Consider the following 22,340-nt stretch of genomic DNA (forward strand, 5'->3'; position numbering starts at 1 on the left):
ATGTTTTCTCGTAACACGCTACCATAAAAGGAAATTTCGAATAGACTGAGACAACCTCAGTAGTTTCTCCGACACAGCTGCTAGATGCACTCTGACGATACTTCATTGATCGCGTTCAAGTTTCATTCTACCTTTCCTCGACCTTGCCAAGTTTAAATTACGAAAGATTGATGGCCGATTCACACAGCCATCATGATTTAGACTACCTCACTTCACTGAGTACCCATTTCAGTCGCCTTCCTAACTTTGGAAGTGAGCCTGGACAGGAAAAATATGATGTCGTAGCTGCGATCGACTTTGGAACGTCGTTCAGTGGATTTGCTTTCTCATTTAATCACAGAGACGGAAGTGAGGAGATTTACATGAACAGAGAATGGGGGAGCGCACAGGGTTATTCTACCCTCAAGACTCCGACATGTTTACTACTGAACCCGTACAAGAAATTCGTTAAGTTTGGTTTTGAAGCTGCCGAGAAATATGCAGAACTGGAGGATGCAAAGGACAAGAGCTTTTACTGTTTTGATCGTTTTAAAATGATGCTGCACGGTAGTGAGGTAAATAGAAATATACTGTTTTCAGGAACGCGCCTCTCGAAAACTGTTCAAAGGAAAATTAGTTGATTTGGCTGATTTATATACGTATTTGTTGCACAATATGGACAATAAATTCTGGAAATTTTGAGGAGAGTTTATAACTAGCCTAACGTTTTCATTATTCTTCTAGAAGGTTTCTTTACCTTTTCACCCAAAGACTTTCAGTTCACCAATAAGCTGTTGAATCGTACCGTTATTGACACACCTATTAAAGCTACCTCATTCGATGAGTAATCTCGCTTAAATGCCATGTTGTTCAATTGACAAATTCACTGTTTTTGATTTTACTTTTAAGGCAACATTGAATAGAAACAGTCTCCTGCATGCCCGGAACGGGAAACCTATGCGTGCCCTCGACATCTTTTCAAAAGCTTTGGCTTTTCTGAAAGACAAGGCTCTGGAGAGAATACATAAACAGAGCGGAGTGGAGTACACAGCTAAAGAGGTACGATGGGTTGTCACTGTCCCAGCAATATGGAAGCAATCAGCCAAGCAGTTTATGCGAGAAGCAGCCTATGAGGTAAGGTGTAGACAGTATACACCTTTATACTTTTGATAGTCCTTTTTGATACATTTAAATGATTGTTGCGTAAATATCATAGTTGATATTTGTTAATTTATATAGTCAAATACCTTCGAAAAGTCCAAAGAGGCTAATCCGATCACTTTATTTTCGTCAATCACTGGTTTCTTTTGTCCAGCCAAATCAAGAAAGGGTACTTTCAAACTGTGATGCTTTGTACAAGTAAAGACGACTTTATGATAAATCTTTTTCAAAGTAAGGGCTAATCCTACCATCCACCAGTCTTTCAACCGATGACAACGTACTTTGTTGTGGTAAAATTGCAGCTTTAAGTAACAAATGTTTTATCTATTCAATATTGCTGCCGAAATCAGCAATAATTAATATTTGCTGTTGAACTTTTAATGACTAAACCCAAAATAGGTCTAATTTCATTTTATTTTTACTTCCTTGTTCCTATGCACTCTCCTACTTATTTTTTATAACTTAGTCCCTTTAGCCTCTGGCATCCTTAAGTGAATTAAAAAATATTTGAACCCATGGCGTCACATAATAATTAAACAATTAAATTTACTCTTTCAGGCGGGCCTTTCTTCTTCGATTAACTCCGATCAAGTGATTATCGCCCTAGAACCAGAAGCGGCGGCAGTTTACTGCAGACAACGAAAACTAAGAGAGTTTGTGGAAGAGAAAGGCGACGAAATAGTAAAGGACACTCTGGTTCCTACAAAGACACAGTACCTGGTAATTGACAACGGAGGTAAAAATTTATGATTAGCAATTTTGTCCTTGCTTAGAAATACCACTCCACTTACATTCGTTCCTTGAGCAGAATCATTTAAGTTAACTCGCTTACCTGCAATTTGCTCTGGCCTGAGAGACTCCTTTCCAATATTGAAATGAGCATCAATGTTTTTAAGTTTGACTTACCTGAGTCAGCAGTCCAGGCCAGCACGTTGTCATCAAAACCAAACATTCAAGAAAGCTGAAAATAATCTTGCACACCGATAAATTCGCTTGTAAAATAAACGTTATCTGTGAAATTTTAAACAACATAGCAAGAGAAAGTATTTCAGGTACAAAACGCCTGTCTTCTTTGAGTCTGGTCCCCTACCGGGAACTTGGGTACAAGTCTGTTGTGCCGATTTCTGTAATATTCTTACTGTCATTGCACCCCAAAGTTCCTACAGAAATGCCTTTAAATTTATGATATCATTCCAGCACACCAACAATAACTGGCCGTCACTTGTACCTTAAAACCTATTATTTCATCGCTCGCAGCGACAGTGGGCAAGAGGAAGCGAATCCTGATTGGCTACCCGAGCGGGCAAGATGGGCCCATCTTGCCCGCTCGGGATTGCCCGCATTGATTAATCTCGCGCATGAAAAAAATAGAATTAAAAAACTACGTTCGTAATTCTTGGACAATTTCGGAGATGGAAACGCAAAAAGCGGCAGAAGATAATCAAAACAAAGAACACAGAAACGACTCTCGCGAGTTTGTTGTGCTACAAACACAGTTGGCTTTCTTTCCTGGCTCTCAAAGTAAACAAGTCATTCTTAATTCCTAATAAAGCGAAATCTTTTGGCAATATAATAAATCCTTTATTAACCAAGCTTGTTCGGTCAAAATGACTACATGTTAGCCTCCTTTTTTCGCATTTTTATGGACCTCGACTTCGTCTCAGTCCATAAAAATGCAAAAAAAAAAAAAAAAAAAAAGAACTCGGCCAATACCAAGCCATCTTGACCTCACGCTTGATTAATAACGCATATATACTTGACTTAGTTTTCTGGAAAGATCGTAGTCTCTCCTTATCCTCATCAATTATTACCGACGTTACCATTAATGTCACTATCAATAGTTACAGGCGGTGAACTAAATTTGTCAATTGGGAACATTTCAGGAGGAACAATGGACATAACTGCCCATGAAATTCAAGACGGTGACACCATTAATGAAATCTACCATGCTACTGGTGGCGAGTTTGGAGGCACCAAAGTCGACAAGGAATTCCAAGATCAACTGGATGAAATATTTGGAAAGATATTCATGAATGAATTCCGCCGAGCTCATCCATCAGACTGGCTGGAGCTGATGAATGATTTCGAAGTCAAGAAGCGTTCAGACCGCGTCATGACAGGAGAAATTACGAGGATCAGACTTCCAGCCAACTTCATCAACCTTTTGAGACATGAAAGTGAAGGTAACTACAATGCAATCATTAAGAAACACTTGGGAAAAGATTACGACGATGAAGAAGTTAAAATCTCGAAGGACTACCTCTGTCTTGGGCCAAGAACAATGAAACGATTGTTTGAACCAGCAATCACTTCCATTGTTGACCATTTAAAAGATCTTCTCAAGGAAAAAGACCTGCGAGAAGTCAAGCTTTTGTTCCTCGTTGGTGGTTTCTCTGAGTCTCCACTGCTACAAGCCAGAATAAGAGAAGTGTTTAACAGCAAATACAACATCCTCATCCCAAATGACGCCCAAACTGCAGTGGTGAAAGGCGCTGTAATGTTCGGAAAGCGACCTGAAATCGTGGTAGAGCGATGTCTTTCTGAGACTTACGGTACGGAAATCTACCAAGAATTCATTCCACATTACCACGACTTCAGGAAAATGGTAATGATCGAGGGTGAAGCGATGTGTAAAGACATTTTCTCCATTCTGGCCAAAGAAAATGAAAAAGTCAAACGAGGACAGTACAAGAAAACGTTCAAATACAATCCTGTCAGGCGATCCCAAACAGCAGTCAGTTTCAGCTTTTACACTTCTCGTACACCAAACGTTCGCTACATCACAGACGAGGGAGTCAGAAAACTACCTGGCTACTTTACAGTGGCAAGTCCTGATACATCAAAAGGCACAAACCGCAGCATAGAGTTACGACTGTATTTCGAGACCGAATTGAAAGTGGTTGGGATGGACCTCGAAACAGGAAACCAAGCATCTACTCACATTGACTTCCTGTCGCAAATGGTGTAATTGGAGGAATCCAGCAGAAGATCAATTTAGTTAAGAGAGCTATCGCTATCACGTTAAACTACTTTTCCCTTTTTTTTTTATGATGCATTAATTTAACAGGAAGACTCTGATGTTACTCACAACACTCTACGCCTAATAGCATATCGAAACTGGAGTTTAAAGTTGAAGTATCATTATATATTGATTGTTGAGTTGGGTTGAAGAAATTTGGAACTAATTGTAGTTAACGGATTAATGGATAATTTGCAAATATTACTCTCCAAGTGTACATAGCAATGTAGACAATAGAAGGGAGGTGTGGCAAAATTATGACGTAAGCAGGACCAAACACTGGTATCACTAACACTCTCTTCTTGTGGTTTAATGCAACCGGATTAAAATTTCATTCATGAAGTTTTACAACATGACTTAGGATATAGCCTTCATAATCGTATCCAAATAACATAACTGGTTTTCGTAGCAGAGCCTGAGGTTTTGTACACAAACAAACATTTTAATGTTTCATAATTTTGGTCACTCATTCTTTGAAATTTTTTCCTTCAAGAACGCTATAAATATCCTCTAAACTGAGACGAACACATTCCAAAAACCCTCGTACATCCCTATCAGGTGGATAGCTGGTCACATTACACCCCAGCCAATCATCTTGGATCCCGTATCCCACTCCAAACCCGTCCCGTACCACGGGACCAAACCCGCCCAGCATCAGTGCGGGACTAGACAAGGTACTAGTAGAAAGAGTGATGTGATTGATTTGTTTGTAAGCGGAGTCTTGGAATATATCCGGAACTTTACCCGTGGACTCGGCCAGGGTACGTAGGGCGAAGAGATGACGGTCAAAACCTTGACCTACCAAGAAAATAAAAAAGTGACATTGAGTCGTTTACTTCTGCGACACATCGTTTTTTGTCAGAATAACGCACAGCATACGGTTTACACCAAGAAGTGTGAGGCGTTCGCATGGTCAATTTTTCTAGATACTGAGGTGCGTTGCTAAAATGGACAAGGTTTTGATGATAATTTAGCTTATCGAAGTCGATTGCCAAAACTAAAGAATATGATTGAAATGACATAGCTGTCTTGCGTGAAAAGAAAGCGTGACAGTTTGAAAGCAAAGTAACTTACCCATGGCAGCCTCTTTGGTGAGTTTTGAATGCCAATCAGCAGCTCGGCGAATTCTGTCCACCATTTCCTCTACTCCCGCTCGGTGCGACTTTTGAAACGCTTCTGCACATGCTACCGTAGCATTGGATGCTGGCCTGATTGTTTCTGTTCGTCCGTGCTTGAAAGCTGCTGTGCTGCAGGACTCATAAGTAGCAACAAACTTGCCGTGTTGACGAAAAAAAGCCATCTGTTACAATCAAGAAAACAATTATTTCAATACACCGCACTCAATCATTAAATACCTCAGGAAAATTGTGGGTATTGACATCGTTACGCAATGAGGAGCACAAATGTCCAGCACTCACCACACTAAAGGATTTCCTTGCAGTTACCTTGAGTTCCAATTTAAAATGAGCTTAGCCAACAACTGCAACTGTGCAGCAACAAAGCCGTGTTGCTGACGGTATGAACAACAAACAGGCACGAATTCAGATAACTGCAGAGCGACTTAACCTAACGAGGTAGACATGCAGCTACTTGCAAAAGTAGCCGCGAAGGCGTGCTGACATGTTTCTACGAGCTACTTTAAGAAGTATCCTTATCCCTTACAACTGTTCGGGCCCGGACCCGCAGTGGGAGGATCTCACGCCCCCCAGTGAGACTGGACTTTTGACGAGACCACCCTACTGAGGAGATTTTGTTGTGTTACTATTATGGTATATAAAAATACATGTGGTTTTCACTTGAAGTTATTTTAGTAGTCTGAACAGAACATTATGGTCCTTCGAAGCCGGATTTGAGAAACCTTTGGGGAAGCAAAGCACTGAGCAGAAAAGTAAACATCGAGAGAAACGATTACAGTTTTGAATATGGCAGACAACTGTGCATCGACAGCGGAGGAAATTGTGAGTGAAATGTCTCTTTCCTTAGTCAAAGCTGAGTTACAAAGGAGAGGATTACCGGCAAAAGGAAAGAAACCAGCTCTCATGGCTCGACTTATAGTTGCTATAAAGCAAGAAGAATCTAATCCTCCATCTTTGCAAAACGAAAGTGAGGAATCGACTCATATAGGCTCTAAACAAGCCTTGCCAGCTGACTACGTGCCTGCAGCATCAACTAGTCAACTCTCGTCGTCACAGTCTGCCAATCATCAGTTAAGTAATTTTCAGTTGTTAAGAAGGAAAGAAATGATCCTTAAGATGGACATTAATGCTGTGATACAAGTAATACTTGAGACAAGCAAAAGTCCCAGCAACAACATCATAAGAATGGAAAATCGTGTTCAAAAGTTGAATGGTTACATGGAGAGTTGTAGTAAGGTAAGAGAGGAAATTATTGCTCTTATTTCTGATGATGAAGTTGCTGAAGAAGCTCAAAAGTGGATTGACTATCAACGAGTGATTGATAATGCTTTAGACATAGCTCAAGAGTATATATCTAGACAAGCAATTTCCAAAGCAGACGAACAAACTACTTCGAGTTCAGCGGAGCACAAACAGTCACATTTAAAATTACCAAAACTTGAGTTACCCAAATTTGATGGAGATGTTTTAAAATTTCAAAACTTTTGGGACCAATTCGAGGTTGCTATTCATGATAATGACAATGTGCCTTCTGTTCAAAAATTCACCTACCTGCGTTCAGTACTTGAAGGGATTGCTTATCACACAATCGAGGGATTTGAAGTCACTAGTGCTAATTATCAGCATGCTGTTGATGCTCTGAAACATCGCTTTGGTAGGAAAAGAATAATTATTTCATCTCTAGTCAAGTCAATTATCCAGTTACCAAGGTCAAACGAAGGGGTAGAGTTTTTGCGAGATCTCCATGACACGCTAAAGAATCGGATTAGAGCACTGGAGGCCCTAGGCGAAAAGCCAACGACCCATTCTTGTATCCTCCTTCCAATATTAGAAACCAAACTTCCACCTGAGTTATCCGAGAAATGGGAATTAGAACTAACTGACACAAAGGAAGAGAGTGTTGATCTTGAACTTTTCTTCAAGTTCCTGAACAAACAAGTGATTTCCAAGGAGGCCGGAAAAAGGAATGCTAGTATGATTGGTGAGAATGGTGGGACAGCTAGAGGAAGTGGAGCACGAGACAAGGATGGAGCTGGGGCAAGGAACACCAGGGAGAAAGTGTTTTCAGCAGCCGCTCTACTAGCAAGTGAGACAAATCGGAGAAGTTATGCAGCTTGCCATGTGTGTAAGGAGCAGGGACATGAAACCTTTAAATGTCCAGAGCTTGAGCGAAAGTCAGTTGACAAACGCTGGCAGTTAGTAAGGGAGAGCCGGCTATGTTTTAACTGTTTAAAGCCTGCAAATACTTTCCACTATTCTTCAGTATGCCGCCAACCCAAGTGCAAAGTCGAAGGATGTGGCCGGCGTCATCACAATATACTTCATGGTGACTGGGATCCTACCATGGAAGAAAAGGGACATACAACATTAAGTGGATTCGTGGCTTCATACAACTCCAAGATGCAACAAACCTTATTACAGACTGGGACAGCCATGCTAGTTTCAGACGATTTCCAGAGAGCACCTGTAAGAGTTTTGTTTGACTCAGGAAGCCAGAGGTCTTATATCACCAAGAAGGTTGCCGAATCATTTGCCCTTGATGGACCTTCTGAGGTCCTTAGTGTATCCATGTTAGGGGGAGAAGCCAGTCAAACGAAGAGAATGAAGAAAGTCAGGTTCTCACTTGCCTCTGTTCAAGAAAACGTTTCAACACCAGTTAGCATGGAGGCCCTCACCATTGACAAGATCTGCACACCACTAGAACCAGTGGAGATCAGGCTAGAAGATTACCCCCACTTGCGGAACTTGATATTTGCCGACTCGTACCCTCGTGGACCAGTTAACGTCGATATTTTGATAGGAGCAGACTTTTACTTTTCATTTATGAGTGGTAAATGCAAGAAAGGGGAAGCCACTCATGCTCCCACTGCAGTAGAGTCAACACTTGGATGGATTGTAGGAGGACCCATCGAGGGTCTTTCTTCTAAGAACACTCAATCCATGCTGTCTACCGTGTGCATTGATCCAGTTACAGACATTCTTAAGCAGTTTTGGGAGCTGGAATCTATTGGAATTGTAGATAAAGGGAATCACCCATGTCCTTAGAGGAAGAAGAGTCTGTTAGACAGTTCAACGAGGGACTGAAGTTTGATGGTGAGCGTTATGAAGTACCGCTGTTATGGAAAAGCGATGCTCTGCCATTCAAGTCAAACTACCTCCAGGCAGCCAAGAGACTTGAGAGTGTGGAAAGACAGCTGAGGAGAAACCCAGAGAGAGCCAATGCTTACAAGGATACCATCAACCAATACGTAGATAAGGGATTTGCCGTAGAAGTAAAGGAAGCAGTTGATGATAATGAGAAGGTCAGGTATTTACCTCATCACGCAGTCTTTCGAGAGGACAAGAAAACTACAAAATGCCGTGTTGTTTTTGATGCTTCAGCATATGACGAGCATGAGGTATCTCTCAATGACTGTATTCTGTCAGGGCCAGCACTTCAACCTAACCTGGTATCAGTATTACTTCGATTCCGAGCACGTAGGATTGCACTTATGGCTGATGTTGAAAAGATGTTCCTCCAGATCAAGGTTGACGAACGAGACCAGGACGCTCTACGTTATCTTTGGAGGGATCTACAAAGTGATAAACCACCGAGAGTGTACAAGCTGCAAAGGTTGGCATTTGGTGTTAATTGTAGTCCATTCCTGGCCATTGCCACAGTTCAAAGCCATGCGAAGAAATGCAGCGAAGAGTTCCCTGATGCATCAAGGGAAGTCCTGTCGAACATGTACGTGGATGACTGCCCTAGTGGTGCTGATGATGTTGAAGATACAGTGAAGTTACAGCAGTCCTTAAGTGCGATGATGGAACGAGGTGGATTTAATCTGACAAAGTGGGCCAGTAATTCGAAGAAGGTCCTTAGCCACATTGCAGAGCAAGATCAGGCAGAGTCCAGTACTGTTGATTTCAATGCAAGGGAACCGCTCAAGGCACTGGGAATATGTTGGAATACACTAACTGACTGCTTCCTCTTTAACGTGCCACCAACTACGCTGGCCGCTCGTGACCCTGAAACGAAGAGAAGTCTGTTGAGCATTGCGTCGAGGGTTTTTGACCCTATGGGACTACTCACACCATTTACAATCAGAGCGAAAATGTTGTTCCAAGAGCTATGGCAGAAGGGTTTACAGTGGGAGGACCAGTTAGATGAGGATATTGCTAAGCAGTGGAGGTCGTGGAAATCGGAACTTTCACAGTTAAGTTGTATCACCATTCCCCGCTATTTCATGGAAAACATTGGATCAAGTTCTAGAATAGAGCTCCATGGCTTCGGTGATGCTTCACCTAAGGCATACGGTGCAGCAGTCTATATCAAGTGCTTGGATGAAACCGGCCATGCGTCAACACATCTTGTCATGTCCAAATCAAGGGTGGCTCCCGCAAAGGCTGTATCGTTACCGAGATTAGAGTTACTTGCAGCTGTTGTTAACGCAAGATTGCTGAAGTTTGTTGTAGAATCCCTAACGTTAACACTCAAAGTAGAGCAGGTAGTCTGCTGGACTGACAGCATGGTAACTCTTCAGTGGATCAGAGGCTCAAGTAGCCAGTGGAAGACATTTGTAGCAAACCGCGTTGCTGAGATTCAGTCCACATGGGACCCACACCATTGGAAACACTGTTCAGGGGAGGATAATCCTGCTGACTTACTTACACGTGGAGTGCCCGTAAAGGTCTTAGCTGATAGCAAGTTGTGGTGGAGTGGACCGTGCTGGTTATCTTCTCAATGCCTGCCTGAACAACGAGAGTCGCCAAACAAATTGACCCAGTCTGTAGAGAAAGAAAGAAAACAAAGGGTGACAAGAACGTGCGCGTTGATTACTATGGAACCAGTGATTGATCCATCTCGATATGAGCAATGGCTGACGCTAATCCGGGTAACAGCATTTGTTCTTCGAGGTGTTCGAGCTTTTAAGTCAGGAATAAGTGCAGGTTCCAAAGAGCTGTCAGCCGAGGAGCTGCAAGATGCCAAGTTGAGGTGGTACCGGGAGATACAACAAGAGGTGTACCAAGCAGAGTATGAAAGGCTGGAGGAGGACCTTCCTTTACCAAACACCAGTGCTATATTAAAATTGGACCCTTATTTCGACAAGAGAGATCGCTTGCTGCGGGTAGGAGGTAGATTACAGCACTCGGACTTGCCAGAGGGTACCAAACATCCAATAATCTTACCACATGGTCATGCGGTAGTTGAGAAAATCATACAAAGTGTGCACAAGGAGTTACTTCATGCTGGACCGGAGGGCACTCTTTCGGTTCTACGACAAGAGATCTGGCTCACCAAGGGACGTCGTGAAGTTAAAAGAATCCTGGGAAAGTGCCTTGTTTGTCGACGTCAACGAGTTGGTCCATGTTCACAGGAAATGGCGCCATTGCCATCAGAGCGGGCGTCATTGTCTCCAGCCTTCACTCACGTTGGTGTAGACTTTGCAGGGCCATTGTTCGTACGAGGGAGTGCCTCCCCAGAAAAGGCTTACATATGCATCTTTACTTGTGCCTCCTCCCGCATGACCCATCTAGAGCTTACGGGTGACTTGTCCACTAAAGAGTTCTTTCAGGCAGTTCTTCGTATGATCAGTGGACGAGGGCTCTGTAGAACCATCTGGTCTGACAATGCGAAGACGTTCAAATGCGCTGACCATGAGATCCAACAGTTGTTCACACAAGGGTCATCTGTCAATAAAGGATTGTGGGACAGGATAGATCAGGAAGAGCTCCAGGCCAAATTGACCTCCAAGGGAATCAAGTGGAAGTTCATCGTCGAGCGCTCCCCTTGGCATGGCGGCTGGTGGGAAAGGCTGGTGCGTTCAGTGAAGGAACCTCTTCGCAAGATCTTGGGCAAAGCGCTGTTGTCCTATCAAGAGTTGGCCACCATCCTTACCAGGATTGAAGCCGTTATTAACTCGAGACCGCTCACCACAGTAAGTGACGACATAAGAGATCTAACGCCTATAACACCAGCTCATCTTGCTATTGGAAGATCCCTGTTTAGCTTACCGGACTTCGTGGACGAACTTTCAGCAAACAAAAGCACAACGAGGCAGCGATACCTGTACCAGCAGAAGCTTATTAACCATTTCTGGCAACGGTGGCGGGGAGAGTACTTGCATCAGTTATCCGTTAGAAAGAAGTGGGTGAATGAACAACCAGCCCTCAAGATTGGAGATGTAATGCTGATTTCTGAAGACAAGGTGTCGAGAGGAAAGTGGCCAATGGGAAGAGTTGAAAGATTGCTTCCTGGAAAAGACGGCTTGATTCGTACTGTTGTTTTGAAGACAAAGAAAGGGCTTCTAAGGAGACCTGTACAGAGGCTACATCGTTTGGAAGCAAGCAGTACTCAATTTGGAAGTGATGAATTTTGTGACAGCGGTGCTTACGGTGGGGAGTCTGTTGCTCGAAAGGTCAAGGAAAGGGCGAAGAAGAAACAAGTTACACGGAAACCAGTGTCAAGTCTCCAAAAGTATTGGAGAGGTGGGGAGGATGTTCGGGCCCGGACCCGCAGTGGGAGGATCTCACGCCCCCCAGTGAGACTGGACTTATGACGAGACCACCCTACTAAGGAGATTTTGTTGTGTTACTATTATGGTATATAAAAATACATGTGGTTTTCACTTGAAGTTATTTTAGTAGTCTGAACAGAACAACAACTACCTAACGGTAATCATCTGCTCGAGAGGCCATGCAGTCTCTATGTCACTAAGACCCCATTCACACAGCCAAAACATGTCTTAAACTATATCTAAGTGAATGAAAATCCTATAAAGATAACTGAAAAACTTAATTTCCTCAAGGATTCAAGTAATTGTTAACTTGTATTGCAATGCGCAAAATTTGACTTCGACAAAAATCGGTTTAATCAGCTTCTATGAAGAAAAGAAATTAAACGGCGTTAGAACAAAACCCCTGGAGGTGACTGGCATCTAATTTCTCCTTACCATATTACCCCTGAATCTAACATTATGGTCATAAAAATAAAGGAGGGGGTCACAACCAAAAGGAGCTCTTGATTGTTAAACAAGTTCTCCTTGTCGGCACCTTAGAAAATGTGTAGAGAACTGTATAGAGAATATGCACACTGATGTTAGAGTGTAAAGGGTTAAGACATGTTTAAGCTTTGGTGTGAATGGGGCCATTCGTTGTATTAAGCTCCAAAAGCAATAACACTCATGATTACGTTAGCATTGAAATATTTGAGCGAGATTAACCCTCTAACTCCCATGAGTGACAAAACAGAATTCTCCTTACAATATTAATACAATATCAAGCAGACAAATGATGGAAATCAAGAAATATATCAATTAGGAGATTATTCGTTGATCCAAGACCAAATTCTCCAAACTAACATTATAAGAATTGCGAAGCAGACAGTGAGGAGAATTACTGATGAGATCTTGGAAGTGAAACTAGTGACAATGATATAAAAATCAAGAAAACGACAGAAAACTGTGTTTTCTCACCTGAAAAGCCAACTGCATGATTGCATCAGGGCTGAGTTTCTTGCTCTTTATATAATCTTTTCCATATGTATGGACCTGAAGCTCGGCAATGTCTAACCCGTCCACAGTTTTGTCGAATGTCTCTTTAGCTGCGTTTATTCCCCTCTCAATTTCAGGGTTTAATTTCAATTCCAATTTTCTCACGGTCGTTTCCGCGTTGAAGTTTTGGGCAGTAACCGGGGTGCAGGCCGGGCGAGCCGTAGTGTCTTTATAGACCTGTGAAAGGAAAAACACAAAGACGTTGATATCTATGAATGTTCACTTCTGAATTCGAGATAGAGGTAAAAAATATTATCTGCAAGGGCAAGAAAAAGGAATGCAGAGTCTGCATTCCTAATGCGTGAAAAATCGATGCCCGATGCCAAACGCGGGAAAATATGACGGGATGCCAAGCGCGGGAAAAAGTGACGCGGATGCCAAACGTGGAAAAAAAAAGTGGCACACGTGTCAAGAGTGGAAAAATGCTCATGTTTCTTTCCTGTGAGGTTAAAAACTCATCAAAGCAGTATCATGTTAACTATAGCATTGTGTATGCTTACCTCATTAAAGAAACGCAACACAGCCACTCCATCGCCCCAGGCATGTTCAAAATGCACTGCTGCTTTTCCATCTTTGCAAATGATCAGCTGGAATGATTTGTCGAACCATCTGAGAGATCAAAGTCACAGAAAATATTTACCTGACAAAGTTCTAGGATGACGGGCTATAAAACGCTTCCGTACGTTTTCGGATATTTCCGCCCGTTTACGGACAATATCGTCTGTCGCACCACATCTTGTTAAACGGCATGGACACCTTTCTGACATGCAAATATAGTGATTTCATAAAACGAAAGAATGGCGAAGAGAGTTCTTGGAAATCGAGCTCGCCAGGTTTCTTGAACTCACATGAAGACAATCTCCTCCGCAGTTGTTCTGTGGGATGTCAAGACTTCAAGAATAACTCCCTCCCCCCCCCCCCCCTCCACCGAAAGAATGCTGTGTGACATCCCAAAGAACAGTTGCGAAGAGGGCCACTACAAAGAAGCTTTCAAAGCTCTTTACCTGTTTCGTCCATCACCATGAAGAAACGTTCGCGTAACATCCGCAATACTGCTTACGTCATGATCATCCAGACAAAGAACAAACACAGCGCTGTCAATCAACTTGAGAACCTCTTCATTGCCTGGAATGGCTTCCAAAGCATGGCGCATGCTCGCCCAAGTGTCCCGGTTTTCTGACGTCAGAGCAGCGACGGGGAAGTTGGGGGGAGGGGTGGGGTCTTCAATGATGTACTTCAGATTTTGATATATAGTAGCAGTTGGGACTATGTTACCTAAAAAGAAGGAAAGTAACAGAAATAATACATGACTACAAATAGAACTAGTCGCAGCATTGAAAAACCGTCAGTAAGAGAGGTCTTATTATATTGATATGAAACCAATCAAAGAAGAAACCAATTAACAAGAAGACCATGAAATCTTCAACTACACAGAAATTATTTCAGGAATGTCTCAATTGCAGTTATTTAATTGATCTATCCATAAACTGTTGTTTCAGCCAAAAACATATCTGCAGGTGAACCCCTGACAGTCAACTAGATGCCTAATTAAACGAGAACATTTGATTTGTGATTTCAAAGATAAAGTGAGTCACATCCGAGGACAATTTTTGTGTGAAATCATTGTGACCTATATTTCCCTGCTGTAAGGATTAATTTTCCTTGTAACAGATTCTTATCTTAGTCACCGTCTTGAAGAGAGATTTCTTTTACTGAGATAAAATTAATCATCGATATTACTGATCTCACCATCTGTTGTGATTGTGTCAAATATGTAAAAGTTTCCTTTTCTCATGACAGCAATATGTCTTGCAGTCTCAAATGTGGCCAGTTTGTCTTTTTTCAACTCTGGTATCCGTGTGGAGCAAAAGAGCCTGCTGTACTGACTCATGTCCAGAGGGAAAGCTTTAACAAGAAATGCACCATACCAGGATAGCTGCCGTGGAACAAACCTGAAAATAAAATCATTAACCTTTACACCCCAGTACCAGTTTGCATATTCCCCATAATATTCTCTATACATTTCCCCCAATTTGCTGATAAAGAGAATTTGTTTAACAATCAAGAATACAATACAATATTCTTTATTTAACGAAGGTGACGTAATTAACCCAATGAGTTATCTAACTTACGGCCTTCACAATCCACCCATCCCACCCCACCCCAGGGGAGGACATCTATCGCACAGTAATCTCGTGCGTGGGAAATTAACGTCTCCTACCCCTAACCCTTCAGGAGATGGGACCTCCATTTATTCGTCCCTATCCGATAAATATATCTTATTAACCAAGCGCGAAGGCCGTACTGGGAGAATATCGGCTCGCGGTCTTGACAGTACGGACCTCGCTGCGCTCGGTCCGTACAATAAAGACCGAGGGTCGATATTCTTCCAGTACGGTCCCGAGCAAGCTTGGTTAATAAAAGATTTATCATACGACTGAAGTTCAAAGGGACACAAATGTGGTATCATTCGGGACCATTCGGGACAGTGCTCGGTCCAATACTTAGAGAATATTGGACCGGCAATAGAGCATTTTGATAGGTTGATTTTAGTTATTGGCCCTCTGACTGCCCGAGTCGTGTAATAAGACTAGAATATCTAACCATTTCCTGATGTTATAGAAAGGCAGCATATTCTTCTCAATTATTTTAAGACCTTGAGTGTTGGTCCGGCTGGGGCTCGAACCTTCAACCTCCCGCACAACAGTCCAGCGCTCTATCCATTGAGCTAACCGGGAGGCGGTTAAAGAGTTTCCTCAGTAAGTGATCATTTCCTTTCTTCTCATGATCTTTATGTGTGACACAGGGGTGATAATATAAGGAGAAATTAGATGTTAGTCATTCTTGGGGGTCAGGCGGTTCACTCGACAAGAATACCAGACGTATCCTTCTAACTGCTGATAGACAGAGCAAAACTGAGTATCAAAACCCAAAAGGGTAAGTAATCACAAAATGCATTTACAAACGTACCTTATTATATTCCTAAACCACTGTGTGTCACTTGATTTAGGATTTAGATGAAATATATCTGGCTCAAGAAAAAGGTCATCTAATGACAATTTGAACCTCATGGCAGACTTGATCATGTTAGTTGCTCTAACAACCTACCAGAAGAAAACAGCCAAAATAAATTGAGAAAACATTTGAGCTGTTCTGTTGATTAAAGAAGGCTGTGTTACAATATGTTGTCAACTTAAATTTTTTTTCTCTGTGACTGACAAAGTCGAAAATGGCAAGATTTGTGGCCTTAATTAACAGCTGAAGTTTACAAAATGGGTGTGCACTCTTCTTTAAAAACAATTTCTGGAAATCCAAATTTAGCAAATATTCAAAACTATAACTGTGATAACAAGACTGTGGTCTGGCAGCACCTGTGTCCCTGTGCTTTACTTTTGCTCTTCGGCAACTCAGGAATTTTATTTTTTTTCATACAAAGCACATGCTGGGCACCCTGGATTTTATTTATTTAAACACTTTCACCAGAGTGTGGTGAGGGTCGCACAACAGAGCGAGGCTCCAAATTAAGTGCGCCCAATATCCCACCCATCCCACCCCAAGGGAGGACATCCATCACACAGCAATCTCGTGTGTGGGAAATTAACGTCTCCTACCCCCAACCCTGCAGGAGATGGGACCTCCATTTATTCGTCCCTATCTGATAAGACTAGAATATCTAACCATTTCTTGATGTTATAGAAAGGTAGCAGATTCTTCTCAATTATTTTAAGACCCTGAGTGTTGGTCCGGCAGGGGCTCGAACCCTCGACCTCCCGCACAACAGTCCAGCGCTCTATCCATTGAGTTAACCGGGAGGCGGTTTCACAGTTTCAGAGCACTGGGCTCCAATCAATTTTCCTTAGAGCACATCCTTGCATAATATTAATAAGAGTTAAGTGGCCCTGGGTATCTTAAGGATACTGTTGGGCATCAACCAGTATGAGGACCCCCCTATTTATATTTCAATTTACATTCATATAAGACACACAGCTACCGGCTCAAGTTTGACAAAAACCTCAGGGCAGGTTCGTTTTCAGACACTGACCCTGATGGCTCAGTGCTACAGCATCAGAGCCCAAGTTTGATGGTCTGGATTCAATTCCTCATGGCAAAACCACAAAAAAAACAAAAAACAACTACAGAAATAAATATAAATAAATAAATAAATAACATTTCTCTTAAAACCCAATAAAATATTTTCACCAGGCTGATACCTGCTCATTATTTTCAGCCACTGGATCATCTTTGAACATCAAGAATGGATTGTAATTGAGGACTATAGAATCTCTGGCTTCTAAATACATGTTGTACCAAGGACCTGATAAATAATGATACCAAGGACTCGTATCAGTCAGTTGAAGGGAAACATGTTAATTTTTTCTTGTGTAACTTTATGTTGACATCAATTGACAAAAAAAAAAAATCTGCAAAATCTGCAGGCTGAAACAGTATAGGTAAAGAGAATATTAAAAAAATTTCCTAAATAAAGTGGATTGTCTTTAAAAAAAAACAATCTTGGAAATAGCCAATTGAAAAAAAGTGTGGTCTAAGTTAGCAAAAAAATTCCCTTTGCAATGCAATATGAAATTAACTGATACTCCCCAGAGACAGCTTTTCGGTGGCAATAATGACCAATTAAATATATCTTATTAACCAAGCGTGAGGGCCGTACTGGGAGAATATCGGCCCGAGGTCTTGACAGTAGGGACCGAGCGCAGCGAGGTCCATACAAAAAAGACCGAGGGCAGATATTCTTCCAGTACGGTCCCGAGCAAGCTTGGTCAATAAGAGATTTATTATATGACTGAATTTCAAAGGGACACAAGTGCAGTATCATTCAGGACCATTCGGGACAGTGCCCGGTCCAATACTGAGAGAATATTGACTGGCAATAGAGCATTTTGATTGGTCAATTTTAGTTATGGCCCTCTGACTGCCTGAGTTGTGTAATAAATATATTTAAATGCTACCAGAAGTTAAACAATAAAAACAATTCAGCAATAAACAAAAAATAGAATATTGATTAACTTAAAAGCAGAATGCTTAAATTTGTACGATAAGAATTATGCAAAGGAAGAAATGTGGTCGTAAAACTGAAGCTACAATCAACTTGGAAGGAAAGAAGCAACCAAGTTGGTCTCTTGTTAATGTCTGCCATACAATTCCTGTGATGCTCGTTCAAAGAATTTGGTATTGGATCAACTAATAATCTCCTAATTGATATATTTCTTTATTCTCATCACTTGTCTGCTTGATATTGTATTGATATTGTAAGGAGAAATTCTGTCTTGGTCATTCAACGGAGTGAAAGGGTTACAAGAGATGTCCAAACTGTTCTACAAACTAACATTCATAGTCATAAGAATATAAGCATATATCTATTTTTTTTTTTAGGTTTTTTTTATTCTACATTTAACATCTCATTATGACTAAACACTAAATATATCTTATTAAACATTTTGATGTGTAGTTGGGCTAATCATTTTAACAAGTTGTGTCATACATGTATTTTGATGAGCCTGAAAGATGAAACAAAGTAGAAACAACAAGTAAAAATACTTAGTTTTAAATTAAAAGTCTTTGAATTATGTCAGCAACACTTTGTAAGCCTACACGTACCTGCTATGTAACTTGTATGTTTGTTACTCTTATCTTTCTGTAAGAGCTCAGCATGAAGGCCTGTTGAAGGGAAAAAATACACTCTGTGGGTAAAAACAAAACCACAGGCTACAGCACTGGCAGAAGGTTTCAGATGGTTTCATACAATGTTCTATTATTATAATAATTCATCAAATATACAGAGGCAAAATAGAGGCAACTCAAATAATTAGAATATGTAATATTGAACCATTGTGCATGTACTGGAATAATCTGAGAAGTTCCTTTTGTACTTTTACCCAAGCGAATTTATCCTGCTAGTGATTGCTGCTATTTTGCAAGCCAATTCAGGCAGAGTTTGCCAAGCCATTGAATTTTAGTTGTAGCTAATGAATTCTCCAATGGCTAGAGTCTAAGAACACTGTGTTGAAATTAGTCAGCATCCTATAACCTTTTACACTCTGATATCAAAATCCATATTCTCCAAACACTCCTCTATACCTTTCTCACTGCACTGACTAGAAGACTTTGTTTAACAATCAATGCTTTTTAGGTTTAATTAATAATTCAATAGTGTTATGGTGAGGAGAAATTAGATGCTACCCATTCTTAGGATTTAAAGGGTTAAAGAATTATTCCAAAATAATGTTGGAGAAAATAGTAATTATAATATTAAAAATAACAACAATGATAATGCCATTGATTGGCAAAAGCTTGGATTTTAAATTTTACTTTTAGACAGCAGTTTAAACATGAAGGCACGCTATAAAAGGAGCCTTAGGTCCCACTGGACCATTTGTCAATCAACTGTCGTGTGATGTAGAACTCTTAGAGTCAAGTCAGCTTGAGCTACAGCTACTCCAAAGCAGTGAACAGCGGGCACATTCCTCAAAATTGTTTTATGTCTTCATCACAATACAAGAATTTTTTAGATTTGTATTTCCTTTCTCCAATGGAAACTGTCTTGATTTCTGGCGGTAAATTTGAGATCAAAGTAGGTGGTTCGCATGTTACCTCATGCCACCATGCTGGTGGAAGTAAACAATAGATATCTCATTAGCTCCTTTTGTTCGTCTACCAACATTTAAATTTGACCTGCACACGTCAACGGTGTGTGACAAATGAGCCTAGGTCTTCCCAGGGAAGACTTCCTTATATAGCGCGCCTTCGTGTTTAAGGCCTTATTAGCACAGTTTGAATGCTAATAATAGTAACACTACCGATAAAAACCCTCAAAAGATTTTCGTAAATTGATATCATTTAATATAAATGAATTTTTTACATACCCGGAGCCTCGCGCTTCTGAAACTTTTCGACAAGTTGCTTAGTGTCTTCATATTGTTCAGGTGTTAACAGGGGTTTCTGTGCATCCAGATATCTGCGGCACGTGTCTTCTAGCTTTGGAATTGGTAGTCGAGGAAGGCTGTCTTGGAAATGAAAAGTGGGGACTTTTGTCCTGGGTTCAATGTATTTATCATCCTCTGAACTTGAAGTACGCAAATACAGAAAAAGGCATTGTTAAAATAACTAACAGAGTAAACATTATAACATAACCAAAGTAAAGCGTGCGCTCTGATTGGTCAATTTAGCGTCCCCCATTTGCCCATGGGTGTACGCTGCTGACGTGAGCAAATGCAAAGACTATTTTTCCACGCGCGCTTGTTTTTTCTGGTCACGTAAGATTTGTTAAATAAAAGGGAACTCTTTAGCTACAATGTATCAATGTTATGTTATAAAACAAATGGTAAACACCACACCGTACACTACTGAGTTATGGATGCACTTGGGAGGTTTGCTAAGCACTCAAGAAGCTAGAGTCGCTCTCGGCTATCGCCTCGAGCGACTCTTACGCTTCTTTCGTGCTTAGCAACCTCCCGCGTGCATCCATAACTCAATAGTGTACGCTGTGGTGTTTACCATTTGTTAAATGGAGAACACAGTAACTCAGACACAGAAGTTTGTGCAAATTTTCAGACTGTTTCTTTTTTAAAACCACATTTTGTAATTGTTGAAAAACGCTTGTCTGAACAAATTCAAAAGATGTCTTGTTAAGATTTACATTGAATTTTTGAGCTGCCTAGTAAGCAACACAGAAATTGCAACTTCAAGACTGATAAATAAACGTGAATTCATTTTGATTAAAAGAAGTATTTTAACACAATTACAATCTCTGCTATTGAAAATTATACAAGAAATTATTATGCTAACTGAACTTTGAGGTTCAGTAACAAATTTTCTAAACACTTCTTGTTGTAAGGATCAAGATTAATATCTTTTCTAAAGCACACTTCTGGATCTGGGTCCTTTGGTAAAATTTTGAGACAACATGAGAGGTATGCATTTCAGTGAATCTTTAAAGAATGCTTTATTTATTTATTTATTTACCAGTTTAAGTCCTCACTCTCAACAGAGCATTACAGACTGAAACCCACCCATCCCACCCTAGGGGAGGACATCCATCACACAGTGATCTCGTGCGTATTAACGTCTCCTACCCCTAACCCTGCGGGAGATGGGACCTACACTTTATCCATCCTTATTCGCGAAGACTAAAATGTCTATCCATTTCCTGATATCAAAGTAACGTAGCACTTTCTCCTCAGTAATTTTAAGACCTTGAATGTTGGTCCAGCTGGGGCTCGAACCCTCAACCTCCCGTGCAACAGTCCAGCGCTCTTTATTGCAGATATAAGATCTGTTCTTCCACCAGCTTCCCCAATTTTTTTTTTTTTTGCAATGGATACATCAGGATTGAATTATTTCCCTTTCCACAAAGCACCTGAAACTCACTTCAATACGAGATGATGACTTCTATATTCACTACCATTCAGTAATCTGATAATTGTATATTTATATAGCTTTTGCTTAATTTTTACACAATTTGTCATGTACTTTGACAGTAGGTCCACATCAGCCTCTGGCAGCCCATAATCTAACCTAATTCACCAAATAAAGTATGTATGTGTGTAGTAATAAATTGATAGAGACAGTACTATGATCACTTCTGCCTACCTGCTCAACAGTCTGCTTTGACATTTGTTTGAAGCTATTCCGGAACGAGAAAGGAGACCTAATGAGCCCTAAAGAAAAAAATTAAGTCAACATGACTATGGACTGAAAATATTTTTTACAATTCAACACATGTACATGTCCTACATGTCCTCTCGTATTGATGTTGCAAAGACTAAAAAAAAGGTTACCTTTAAGCCAGTTCTAGCTGCTTTACCTTCGGCTAAAACGACTCTAGTAAAACTCATACTCAAGCTTAAATCTGACCTTTCATTGAGACCCGTTTAAAAATTACTTAGGAGGATTTCAAGAGCTTTTTCTTTAAGGACACCTTCGGTGATCTTCTTTCTCGAACGAAGTCCACTTCGCTTGCCGGCTAGTTGACAGCGGATTACTTGTTTGAGATACATACGTTGTGTACGTAAAATTGTCGTGATGCCATGAAATTTATACGAAGGCTTAAAATGGTCGATGATGAAAGGGAAAACGGAATGCGGAAAGATTAATTTGAGTGAGCTGGATGTTGCTCCTCATGACCAGATGGCACACAAAGCTCTGAAGATTTTTGCAAGCTGGATGGAAACCACGCACAGTTCTTTTCCTAGCTAAAATAAAGAGAACAGCCCGAGACGAACGCGAAGGGAGTGGGGAGTGGGAGGGGTAAGAAGGAGGCCTTAGGTTGTTATAATTTGGATATATCAACAAAGTTGAAATGGTAAATTGGCCACCGTAACGATTACAAAAGCTGACGTTTCGAGCGTTAGCCCTTCGTCGGAGCGAATAGAGGGATTGTGGGTTGTGTGCTTTTACAGGCAGAAAATGGAGCTACGTTATTCGTGGGAACATGGCAACGAGAAAAACACGAATAAATTAGTGGAATGAAAAGCGTTCGTTGATCCCTGTGGGATT

At 41.0% G+C, this 22,340-nt stretch overlaps 2 protein-coding genes across 2 annotated transcripts; one reads left to right on the forward strand and one right to left on the reverse strand.

The window, feature by feature from the left end:
• The first annotated feature begins 41 nt into the window (after window positions 1-41).
• On the forward strand, window positions 42-4,992 carry LOC111341395 (heat shock 70 kDa protein 12A). Its single transcript, XM_022948363.2, has 4 exons — window positions 42-554; window positions 889-1,113; window positions 1,699-1,876; window positions 3,024-4,992. The coding sequence occupies exons 1-4, from the start codon at window positions 171-173 to the stop codon at window positions 4,106-4,108; spliced, it is 1,872 nt and encodes a 623-aa protein (XP_022804098.2). The 5' UTR covers window positions 42-170; the 3' UTR covers window positions 4,109-4,992.
• On the reverse strand, window positions 4,445-22,313 carry LOC111341399 (carnitine O-palmitoyltransferase 2, mitochondrial). Its single transcript, XM_088761461.1, has 12 exons — window positions 21,623-22,313; window positions 21,435-21,502; window positions 19,709-19,908; window positions 18,444-18,503; window positions 17,039-17,142; window positions 15,798-15,931; window positions 14,577-14,779; window positions 13,832-14,102; window positions 13,328-13,436; window positions 12,750-13,004; window positions 5,234-5,459; window positions 4,445-4,957 (listed from the first exon to the last, which is right to left on the reverse strand). Exons 1-12 carry the CDS (start codon window positions 21,677-21,679, stop codon window positions 4,626-4,628), a joined length of 2,019 nt encoding a protein of 672 aa, XP_088617587.1. The 5' UTR covers window positions 21,680-22,313; the 3' UTR covers window positions 4,445-4,625.
• Window positions 22,314-22,340: the final 27 nt, after the last annotated feature.

The sequence above is a fragment of the Stylophora pistillata genome, chromosome 5, assembly GCF_964205215.1.
Source record: "Stylophora pistillata chromosome 5, jaStyPist1.2, whole genome shotgun sequence".
In the NCBI taxonomy this organism is placed as follows: domain Eukaryota; kingdom Metazoa; phylum Cnidaria; class Anthozoa; order Scleractinia; family Pocilloporidae; genus Stylophora; species Stylophora pistillata.

Excerpts from the sequence above, each read along its gene's own strand:
- LOC111341399 (XM_088761461.1), bottom strand. The coding sequence starts at position 21,679 with ATGAGTTTTACTAGAGTCGTTTTAGCCGAAGGTAAAGCAGCTAGAACT. Across the intron at positions 17,143-18,443 it reads ACATACAAGTTACATAGCAG|GTCCTTGGTACAACATGTAT; the intron begins GTACGTGTAGGC and ends ATTATTTATCAG. Across the intron at positions 13,005-13,327 it reads TGTTGCGTTTCTTTAATGAG|GTCTATAAAGACACTACGGC; the intron begins GTAAGCATACAC and ends TTCCTTTCACAG.
- LOC111341395 (XM_022948363.2), top strand. The coding sequence starts at position 171 with ATGGCCGATTCACACAGCCATCATGATTTAGACTACCTCACTTCACTG. Across the intron at positions 555-888 it reads TGATGCTGCACGGTAGTGAG|GCAACATTGAATAGAAACAG; the intron begins GTAAATAGAAAT and ends TTTACTTTTAAG. Across the intron at positions 1,877-3,023 it reads CCTGGTAATTGACAACGGAG|GAGGAACAATGGACATAACT; the intron begins GTAAAAATTTAT and ends GGAACATTTCAG.